The 11,323-nt window shown below is 41.5% G+C and overlaps 1 protein-coding gene across 1 annotated transcript; it reads right to left on the bottom strand.

Annotated features, from left to right (window-relative positions):
* Positions 1-74: 74 nt before the first annotated feature.
* hdac3 (histone deacetylase 3) lies at positions 75-10,188 on the bottom strand. Its single transcript, XM_041990217.1, has 14 exons — positions 10,009-10,188; positions 8,350-8,432; positions 8,076-8,218; positions 6,905-6,986; positions 4,980-5,036; positions 4,830-4,885; positions 4,618-4,751; positions 4,463-4,543; positions 4,239-4,377; positions 3,176-3,265; positions 3,041-3,099; positions 2,172-2,251; positions 813-970; positions 75-734 (listed from the first exon to the last, which is right to left on the bottom strand). The coding sequence occupies exons 1-14, from the start codon at positions 10,061-10,063 to the stop codon at positions 665-667; spliced, it is 1,287 nt and encodes a 428-aa protein (XP_041846151.1). The 5' UTR covers positions 10,064-10,188; the 3' UTR covers positions 75-664.
* Between the last annotated feature and the right edge of the window lie 1,135 nt (positions 10,189-11,323).

Genomic DNA, 11,323 nt, shown 5'->3' with positions numbered 1-11,323 from the left:
CTTTGTCCCCTTGAGTTTTTCTTTATGTCCTGTCGCCCTCTGGTGGCGGGAAAGAAAACAAACAGTCTGAACGTCTTTTTTTAATTTTCTTTATTAAAAGCTATCAAAAGTCACACGAAAGCCGTTTGTGGCTAAAGAGGAACACTGCAGTCTGAACATCACAAAGATGGAGGGGAGTAATTCCTGGATTCTTGTTCACCTGAAGCTGGAAATATTTACACCAGGATCCGACATCAGAGCTGTAAGCAGGTGAATAATGCTAGATTTTAAATAAAGGGTCTCAAACTGTAAAATTAATGATTAAAAAACTGGTGATGGTCTAACACCAAAATAATTTGTTTTTAAAATGTGTTTAATTGCATTTTTATTCTATTCCTGCCTCTTTCCCTGTATTTTGTCTTTATAGAACTAAAGTCTCAGGCTGAACTGGCTTATGTGGCTTCTAAATTCAGTTTTTCTGCCCTTTTATCCAAACCTTTCATAATGAAGCTAACATGACTACATGGGGTGAATAAAAACATACCGCGTATTTCAGTGTTCATGAAAAGCACAACTGATGAATCACTAAGGCTCTTCCTGCTGTGAGGAAAGAAACTCTGCGCCAGCTGACTGACGTCCGTATGATCCCAGAGGTCGACTCCGTCCAGAAAAGCTCCAGCTTGGCTTAAATTTCCACATCGCTCTCTTTATCGTTGTCGTGGTCGCCATCGTAGAACTCGTTAGCTGCTTCTGGCCTGAGGAAGTTCACAAGAACGTTAGCTCCACAGCTGAGATCAGTCGTTTTAATGTGGACTGTTTTGTATTTTCCTGACCTGGTGTAGTTTTCCTCAGCTCCCCTCTCGTCGGGGTCGGGCTCGTCGTTGCGCTCGTAGCTCAGCATGTCGGACGGAACGTCGTGGATCTGGACGCTGGGCGCGTGGTTCAGCATCTTCAGGTTTTCAAACACAGTCTGACGGATCTGCTCCAGGTACTGCACAGACAGCCACACACAGCTGGTACTTTACCCCAACCATCTACCTGGAGACTGAGGATGCATTCACACCTGGACAGTCTGGTTTGACCCTGAAGAACCAAACCTCCTAAATGTCATGCAGTTACAAAAACTGATCACTAGGGGGCGATATTCCCCAACACTACTGGCCAAGAAGAAAGAAGAACAATGGCTCATATTTATATCTATCTTGATCTTATTTAATCTTTTTACCTATTCAATCAAGCACCTGTCTGTCAGGTTCAATGTGTGTGTGTGTGTGTGTTATGCAATGCTTTCATTGTGTCTGCAAAACAAATCTACCCACAGGTATTAATAAAGAAACTGAACCTCAGTGATTGGCCAGGACTGAAAACAATGGAGCAACAATAAAACTGATCCAGCCCAGTTTCTGTTTTTACTTTGGTGTTAAACCTGTGCTGGTTTTCACCAGAATCTGTCCAGTACGAGCAGCAGGAGAGGCAGCCAGTTATCGTGGCGTTCACCCTAACCAGACCAGAGTTCCCTTCTTTGTAGAGCTGAAAAGATCGTTTTTAAGTTGAAATCACAATATAAAATGGTCCAATTAGCAAAGTAGTGCAGTTAATGTTCAACAGACATCCAGGTTTCAAACCTGCAGAGTCCAGTTTACAGATGTTTCGTCAAACCTCGCAACCGACTCCAAACACGGAGACAAAAACAGAAAACAGTCCAACCTCTGAAATGTGCTGATGAAGGGAATAAAGACAGGGTGGAGTGTGGCCACCTGTGTGTGTGACGTACAGAAATCATGTAGAGAAATGAGGAGCTGTGGTGGAAATCAGACCAATAACATCAGACAAAGACAAAGCAGAAATCTCGTGTTTTGGCTGCAGGTTGCATCTTGCAGGTATGTGAAGCTATTCGTGTCTCAGTTTACATCGACGTCATCTCATGTGCTAATCCTCCATCGTGAGTTCTACATATATGAACAGACGCTGGAATTTATCTGTCAGAAAAATCCTGACATTTTTTTTCCCATATTGTTCAGGCCTAGTTCTTTGGTCCTAACCAGGGTCCAAATGTGTGTTCACACCACTCCAGACGGACGGACTATCCGTGGAAGCGATCAAACAGCTCCAGTGTGAATGAGATGAAGCAAACTGAAGAGAAACGGCTCCTAAAATCACTTCTTCAGCATGGGAACATGTTTTTTTTTTACCTGTCTGGAGTTCTGGTTTTCTATCCTGGTGCTGACATCGGGATGCAGCGTGAAGTCCGGAGCAAAGTACTCAAAATATTCTACAGAGAAAAAAAAAAAAAATCAGCATGATCACAGAACATCCAGAGTCAAGAGAAACTTTATCTGCACAACGTGAACCTGGCTGAGCTCATGTGAGCGTCTCAGGGTTTCAAGTTAGCCGGATCTCAGAGGGGAAAAAACATTTAACTAGTTAATGAGTGCGTTACTGTAGGGCGCCGTCAGGTTAGAATCCACAGAGTTTATCTGCCAATGATATGAAAGGAACGCAGCTTCAACCAATCAGGAGAGGTCCAGCTAACCATACGTACGACAGACGGTAACGACAAGCTTGTAAACGCAGACTACGGTACATCAGGTTTGTTGGTGGGATGGAGGGTAAGTTTGTAAAGTCTGGAAGCATCCAGAGCACATTAGACCAGGTCCTGCTGAAAAACTGCAAGAGTTGAGGCCCATTAATGCTCAATGCAGAAGACAGACGGACAGCTTCGTCCTTCGTCTGAGTCGGTTACCCACGTAATTTAGTCCGTTTTCAGGGAGCTTAGCTAGCCGTCACTTGACGTAGAAAATGGAGCAACACCACCAGGAAGAAGTCCTGGAGGGAAATGGGTTCCTTTTCATCTCTATTTCACACCAGTTTGGGTAAAGCTGGTTTAAACGGCCCCATTTCAGTGTTTAAAACAGCTGCTAGAACACTTTTATTCCTCAGTCAGTGTGTGTTGGGTAATGATCAGCTTTTCTCTGCAGCCTTGCTTTTTACTCTGGCAGATGCTCGGAGCTTCCAGCAGCATCGCTCACACAGCTGGTGTGTGGATGTATGTGGGGCTCACCGCTATAAGGCAGCTCATCACTGATGGATTCATCCAGTAACAGAGACGTCTCATACGTCCTACAACACAGAACACATTCATGTCATCCACAAGGCAACATCTGGATTCATGGTTTAACTGGGAGTTCACACCAACCAGCAGCGAGCCACATTTCTCACTGTGTAGCCTCCTCCCCCGAGGACCAGCAGAGGAATCTTAAAACTCTTCACGAACTCCACACACTCCCTGAAAGAGACAGAAGATGCAGCAGGTAAGGAGAGGTCAAACTCGTGGTTCACAGTCCAAACAGCTGAAGGCGGAAATGCACCGATTTTATTAATAATCAAGAAGAAGAGCTAAGGGACTGCTCCGACTCTTTTCAGGCTACAAACAACAAACTGTGTTTCCGTGGTAACGAGACAATGAGACTGGAGACAGAAAAAGAGAGGGAGAGATAAACCGGTAACTGGGATGAAAGAAGCTGGATATTTTTTGTTTGGTTTTACAGTAAATGTGTTCAAAGACGTTTTCATGTCTGAGCACAACAAATTAAAGGGATGTCTTCAGACGTTACACCCCCGTCATCAGTAAGCCACTCCGGTTTTTCAACATGAAACTTTAGATGAAAGGTGAAAACCTGCTTGGTTAATAAACATTAACGGCTTAATAAAAAGACACTTTAGCCCTGAACTAGAAGAGATTATGGATGATGTTTAATTGGCTCATCTCAGCCACATCGAGCTGAGTGAATTAAATCTCCTGCACAGGTACAACATTTCCAACCTGTACCCACGCCTCCTGCGCCTGTTATGATAGTTACCAAGCAACCAGTTACCCACGGTTACCTCCCAGTCAAATCTGGACCCGATGATATAGAACAGGATGGCCAACGTTGGTCCTCGAGAGCCTGCAGGTTTTCTCTGCTCCAGCACACCTGATTCAAATTAAATGGATCCAACAGCCTATAAGGATCTGCACAATGACTCATTAGTTTAAGTCAGGTGTGTTGGAGCGGGGAACCATGGAAAACCTGCAGGATTGTGTCTCTCGAGGACCAACATTGGCCACCCCTGGTATAGAACCTATATGGGAATGTTGTTCCCTCCAAATGGGGGCATGGTAGAAAAAGTTTGATAACCACTGATTTATATGTTGTGATCATGTTTGAGCCTCCTGAAGTCTTTTGGTTTTTTCTTTGATTAAAGGACGCCGATCTCACCCGTGTCCCCGTATGCTGAGGTTGAAGCAGCCCAGTCTGTCGCAGCCCAGCGAGTCGGCTCCACACTGCAGGACGATGCAGGTCGGCTGGTAGAAATCCACCACCTGTTTGATGACTGGCTGGAACAGCTGCCTGTAGCCTGAAACACACACACACACGTCCATGGTGCTGGCGGCACACAGTAGCCCAGTGCGACCCATGTCAGAGCAGATGTTTGTACTCACTCTGGTCGTCGATGCCGTCTCTGAGCGGCACGTTGAGGCAGTAGTAACGGCCGCTCTCTGCTCCGACTTCATACATGTCGCCTGCAGAAAACACACGTCACCTGTTTACGTCCACATGTATCAAACAACTTCAACAAACTTGAAGCAGAACTTACCCGTTCCTGGAAAAAAGTAGTTCCCATATTTGTGGAAGGACACGGTCATGACTCTGTCCGTCAGGTAGAAGGCTTCCTGGACGCCGTCGCCGTGGTGAATGTCTATGTCGATGTACAGAACTCTGGGGTGGTACCTGAAACACACACAGTGGAAGAACTGAAGAAACAAAGCAAACACACAGTGGAAGTTACTCAGAGGAGCATCTTCTTACTTTAGAAGCTCCAAGATACTGATGACGATGTCGTTGACGTAGCAAAACCCAGACGCCTGCAAACACAGGAGATGTGTGGGTCTTTAACTGTGAGGGGTTGTTTAATAGACACAAGCCTCTTAAAGAGGGTGTGAGGAGCTTCTGTCTCACCTCAAATTTTTTAGCATGATGTAAACCTCCAGCCCAGTTAATGGAAATGTCACAGATCTGGAAAAAATGAAGTAGAATCAGAATCAGTTAAAGTGAATTACTGAAACGTACACTCACCCTCCACCTGATCTAATCCACCAATCACATGGCAGCAACTCAACACATCTAATCACGTAGACGTGGTGAAGACGACTTGCTGAAGTTCACACTGAGCATCAGAATGAGGAAGAAAGAAGATTTTAGAGACTTTGAACGTGGCATGGTTGCTGGTTTGAGTATTTACTGGAATTTTCACACACAACCATCTCCAAGGTTTCCAGAGAATGTTCTGAAGAAGAGAAAATATCCAGCGAGCAGCAGTTGTCTGGACCAGAATGTCTGGTTGATGTCAGAGGAGAATGGGCAGAAGGTTTGGAGATGATAGAAAGACAACAGGAAGTCCAGTAAGCACTGGTTCCAGCCAAGATCTGCAGAACAGCATCTCTGAACACACAACACGTCCAGCCTTGAAGCAGATGGGCTACAGCAGCAGAAGACACACCGGGTGCCTCCTGCCAGCTAAGAACAGGAAACTGAGGCTACAATTCACACACACTCACCAACACTGGACAATAGAAGATGGAGAAACGTTGCTGGTCTGATGAGTCTCCATTTCAGCTCCACATTCAGATGCTCGGCTCAGAATCTACTGGAAACATCATGAAAACATGGATCCATCCTGCCTTGGATCGACGCTTCAGGCTGCTGCTGGTGTCATGGTGGGGGGAGGTTTTCTTGGCCCATTTTTGGCCCCTTAGTACCAACGTGGCCTGGTTTAACCAGCACAGCCTACCTGAGTATTGTTGCTGACCATGTCCATCCCTTTATGACCACAGTGGAGCATCTTCTGATACTACTTCCAGCAGGATAATGCACCATGTCACAAAGCTCAGATCATCTCCACCTGCTTTCTAGAACATGACGATGAGTTCACTGGACTCCAACGGCCTCCACAGCCACCAGATCTCAGTCCAGTAGAGCAGCTTTGGGATGTGGTGGAACAGGAGATTCTCATCATGGATGCAGCCGACAAACCTGCAGCAACTGTGTGATGCTGTCTTGTTGATATGGAGAAAACCTCCGAGGAAGGTTTCCACCATCTGCTTCCATCTATCACACCAAGAATTAAGACAGCTCTGAAGGACAAAGGAGGTCCAACCCGGTACTGGAAGGTGGGACACCATTTCCTCCACATTAAATTAATCAGAGGTCCAGACAAACTTTTTCCATGAGTAGCAGTCGTGCTCCAAACCAGCACAAAACTGTTTTAATCGACTGAAACACATCTGGATTATTTCCGGCTGTCATTAAATAACTGATCATTTTAATGACAAATGAGAGAAATTCTGCCTCATTGTTTTATCTGAAGAAAGATTTAAACAGACAGCAAATAAACAAATCCTTTAATCTCAAGACAGAAAAATACATCATTTCAGTAAATTGTTTATTTAGTCCCAAAGCAAATATCGGTAATCCAGTAAAGAAGAAAATAAATCTAAATGTTATGAATATGAATGTTTCTGAAGACCTGAAAGCAACTTTTTAAAAGTAATTTATTTATTCTTTTTAGCATAGTAACGATTTAAAACCTTCTTTGACTAGAACTGTACAACAAATAAATAAAATAACAAATTAAATAAAAATTAACCCATCCAGTGATGGAGCCTCTACAAAGCATTGAGTCATTTTACAATGCTATACTGGTTTATACTGGTTTTTACACCACCTGAGGGTGAGTTAGCAAGATTTCAGGTATCATCTGTTTGAGTCTGACCACAAAGACGATCTATCTGAGCTCCGTTACTTCGGCGCTCGGGACGCTTTCAGCTGGCGGGCTGCTAATTTAGCTGCACTGGGATGTTTGAGTGTGTGAGTGTGTGTGTTACCTTGTGGTTGAGCTGTGTGGCTCCCTGTAAAGATGCTCCTGTGTATCTTGAACAGAACTCAAACAGACCTGGAAACACAGGACTGAAACACACATGGTTGGTTACCTGTAGGCAGACTGCAGGAGAACAACGGGCCTCATTCACCGACTCTCCTCAGGAACAAATCTGTTCTTCAGTCCTACTTACAATCTTCTTCTTATGAAGATTGTGGCATTCATGAAGATCTTTGTGGCTCGGATTTGTTCTCAGGTAAAAATCCTGCGAACGCTCAGGAGGCGTCTAACATTTGAGGGCCGACATGTTTTGTGTTGTTTTCTGCTGTTCGGTTCATCCTAACACATGAATTAATTTACAGTTGTGTTTACTAAAATAACTTTTGGTCATTTACAAATCATGTTGCAGATCATGTCCTAAACATAATTTTCCTCAGTGGAGAATTTAACTACTTGTGTTCATTTAGGATCAAGTCGCAGTCAAGATGGATTTAATTCTGTTTCTTGTCTTCCTAAAACAATCAGACTGGACACACACCAGATCCGTTCCCTCAAACACATGAATTTCACTCCATAAATGTCCAAGTCGTTGACCTACATATCAGTGTTGTTGATGATGAATTTATTTTGTTGACGAACCTTTTTTTTCATGACGATAAGTCTAAGTCTAAAATAATTCCTTTTAATTTTGTAATTATTGATGAAAATAATCAAACAAGCTCACAATGTGTTGCTATATGTTGAACTTATAGATCTGCTAGGGATGCAATAACCTGTCAACCTTGATTCCACTTTTTCATACGTATTATTGACCTAAATTCATTTGTTAAAGGACTAATACTTTTTTATTTGACTAAAACCTTTTTGAGTTTTCGTTGACTAAAATGTGACTAAAACTAATAAACATTTTCGTCATGACGACTAAAACTGAGATGCTGCCAAAAACAACACTGCTACAAAGTAGGACCAGCTGGTCTGTCCTTCTACCTTATGTAGAGACTGGTTTTCATGAATCTAAGAGGAAAGATTTGACCAGCTTTGAACACATTTATGAAACTGGTGGAAGGTTTTCAATAAATGAACCTCTTAAGAACTAATTTAAGGAGACTCATAAGAAGATGGTGGTGAATGAGGCCCATTGAGATGAGAAATGTGTGATGAAAACCAGCAGAACTCACCAGTCATCGCCCACGTTGAACGTGTTGAGGCTCTTTGTGAAGCCCTGCATGTTATTGGGGCTGACTTTCTGCAGGAAGTCGATGTAGTCTTCAGAGTGAAACCGACACATGTCGTGCTGAGAAGCTTTGTACGGCTTGAACACCTGATTGTTAACAGAAAACTTTGTGGTTTACACTCCGTTTTTTGTTTCACCAAATCATAAACAGCAGTTCAGTGTTACTATAGCGATAAAACCATAACCAGAGTCTGAATACATCTCTCCTCACTGCTCACCATCATTTTCTTGTAGAGTCCATAATGCAACACCAGGCTGTGAGTGAGAGACAAACGATGAGGCTTCATGGGATGGCCAGCACCTGGAGGAGAGACACGGTTTACACATCAATCACTAGTCAGCAGTGCCTTCTTCTGTCCATCTAAACATTAAAATCACTCCTCTTTTATGTCCCTGCAGCTCTTTTCCTATCAGAGAGAGACGACATGAAGTCCATTTCATCTCCAGTCATCTCAAGATCTGCTGAACTATCGCTCACCTACAACAGAAGATCCAGTGTTCCCAGTTCTTGGTCCTAATCTGTAGAATAATTCTCTCTCCCTCTGAAGTTTTCTTGTTTTTTCATCTGTACTGTGACTTTTTAAAATAACACAAAGACTTGCAGGTGTGTTTATTTCTTCTCATTCACACTACATCTCTGCTCCAACTTCCCTCATCAGAATCAGTCAGCAACCGGTTACACTTCAGATTTGCTTACATCTTCTCCTCATTGTTGACATCTTAAGAACTTAGTCTGCATATTTTTTTTAAAAAAGGCAACTAGTGTTAAATGGAGCACCCACTTAATTCACTTTCTCCTCCTTCATCTGCCCTGCTGAGCAGAGGGAGCTCCAGTCATTTTACACAGAAATAAAATCAGAAAACCATCAGATGACGCTGCAAATGTAAAATCTGTTACCCGCTGATAAACATGTGGTCTTAAAGGGCATGATTTTGGACTAAATGTGATGTCTGATATAAAAACAAGACACACTGATATTGCTTCCTTCAGGGTAAACATAAATTCTTCTACAATGCTAAACAAGCCAATTCAAAAAGTCTTTATTTCGCCATCATTAGTCTTATAAATGTGTCAGTGTCTTATTTTTATTATTTTTCATTTATTTGTTTTACAACAACAGTTGTCATTGACAGACAGTCTTTGTGCTCTTAAACTGACTAATTTCCTCTCATCAACTTTGTGTCTGAGCTTTGTCTCATCAGGTGTTTCTCACCTCGCTGTAAAACACTTTTGTTAACGTTAATTGTTTACAAATGTAAGTATATATAATTATACTAACAAAGCATCTGTTTCACTTGTGTTTATTAGTGATTTATGTGATGAGCAGTATCACACTGCATGTATAATAAATATTTTAGACACGTAATAGCCACAACAAAAAACGAGGGCTCGGTGTGAATGTGACTCCTGTATTTCCCAATTTTTTTTAATTATTTCTTAATTTATAAATCTTGCATATTTTCATTTGCACATTTTTAATGAATGAAACGTAATCTCAGGTACTATCATGTGCCTCTTATTTGTTTAGTTACAAAGTTACACAAAACTTAATGTAAAGCCACCTGCGTGAATTTATAAACTATCAGACCTTTACTGAATACAGACTCGTGTCAAACATTATTGCTAACGCATCAAGCCAATCAGCAAAGGAAGCAAGTAATGATTCTAATAATTCGGTGAATAAAATATGAACGCATGCCAACAAAAAATAGCATCAAGATGTCTCTCGGTCCACCGTGAAAACACACCAAGCTGTAAACTACACATATATATAAAAATAATAAACATAAAGTAACCCAATTTTGAAGGGTTGTTAGCATGTAGCTAGCTAACATTAGCACCAGCTCCTCTTTTCCGTCACAATAACCCAACTCACCGTAATGAAAGTTGCCCACGTCTGGGTCATAAAAGTAAGATGTCCTGTTCGTCATTGTGAGAACGATACTTCCAGACTTTCTGCGAAATACTAATCCTGTGTCTGTAGCTCTTCTTGCCGCATTTTCATTCAATTAGCAAAAAGCCGTCGTAAACATCGGGGGTGTCTACGTCATCACTCTGCGACGACAGGGATGGAGAAGGGAGGAGGCGTGGGAGAGGAAGCGACAAAAGATGCACAAAGGCTTGTTTAATAATAATAATAATAATAATAATAATAATAATAATAATAATAATAATAATAATAATAATAATAATAATAATAATAATAATAATAATAATAAAAAGCTGCTGGGAAAAATATGGGGGAGCAAATCTGAATTTTTTATATTTGAATGTGAATTGTTCAATTTGAACCTGCACAGGCCTTTTTGAATATTTGCTTTGAAATTTAATCCAAATTACTGTATTTGAAATTGAATCTTTGTTCTTTGAATGTGTATTGTAGTGAAGTTGAAACCTTTGTATTTGAAAAATTGGTTTCCCTAATTCATTTTCGTAGTTCAGTTTCAGTTCTCTCCATTCAAATTCAGATCTTAAAGACAAACACACAAGTTTGGCACAAAAGTTTGAATTTCAGATCTGAATTTGTATTTCGTCGTTTTCAGAGGATTATCTTCATTTTTGGGTAGTTTTTGCAGAATGTGCTTGTCAGGCAGAATAGCATGTCCTTGTAGATTTATGTAGGAAAAACAGAGTTAAAAATGATCCTCCAACACTCTGACAGTGACATTGTATTTGTTCTGAACACTTGTTCATTTGGTGGACAACAGATCTTGTTGCTCCTATCATGGAAACCAGATTCTTACATGGCACAAAGCAGACATGCTACTCTGCCTCCTCAGTGGGGTTAACACACTTTCTGTAAAAACTAAAGTCAGTAATCATGCTTACATATTGCAAAGGCTCAAAAGTTTAATGACATTTAAAGATGCTTCTGTTCCTGGAAGTTCTTACATCTGTTTGCCTTGTCTTGGAGTTTCTCTCCGTATTTTCCATTTTTTTTTTCCTTTATTTCCACATTAAAGAATAAAACTGTGTCTGTGTGTGTGAGTGTGAGTGTGTGTGTGTGTGTGTGTGTTTGAGTGAGAGATGGCAACACCAGATGTGCTCAAGAGGTCTTTTAGTACAACTGTACATTGGTAGGGTCATGGCTTCCTGCAACATCTGTGTGTGCAAGAGACTGAGAGACAGAAACAAAGGAAGAGAACTCATATCTGAAGAAACATGTTCTACACTTTAGTTGCTAATGAAAT

Source organism: Melanotaenia boesemani, chromosome 7, assembly GCF_017639745.1.
Source record: "Melanotaenia boesemani isolate fMelBoe1 chromosome 7, fMelBoe1.pri, whole genome shotgun sequence".
NCBI lineage: Eukaryota > Metazoa > Chordata > Actinopteri > Atheriniformes > Melanotaeniidae > Melanotaenia > Melanotaenia boesemani.
This window is presented reverse-complemented; position numbering and strand designations above follow the sequence as displayed.

What these genes read in the sequence shown, in the direction of transcription:
- hdac3 (XM_041990217.1), bottom strand. Translation starts at nt 10,063, where the DNA reads ATGACGAACAGGACATCTTACTTTTATGACCCAGACGTGGGCAACTTT. An exon ending in CGTGGGCAACTTTCATTACG is followed by an intron (nt 8,433 to 10,008) that starts GTGAGTTGGGTT and finishes TCTCTCCTCCAG; the next exon opens with GTGCTGGCCATCCCATGAAG. An exon ending in GACTCTACAAGAAAATGATG is followed by an intron (nt 8,219 to 8,349) that starts GTGAGCAGTGAG and finishes GTTAACAATCAG; the next exon opens with GTGTTCAAGCCGTACAAAGC.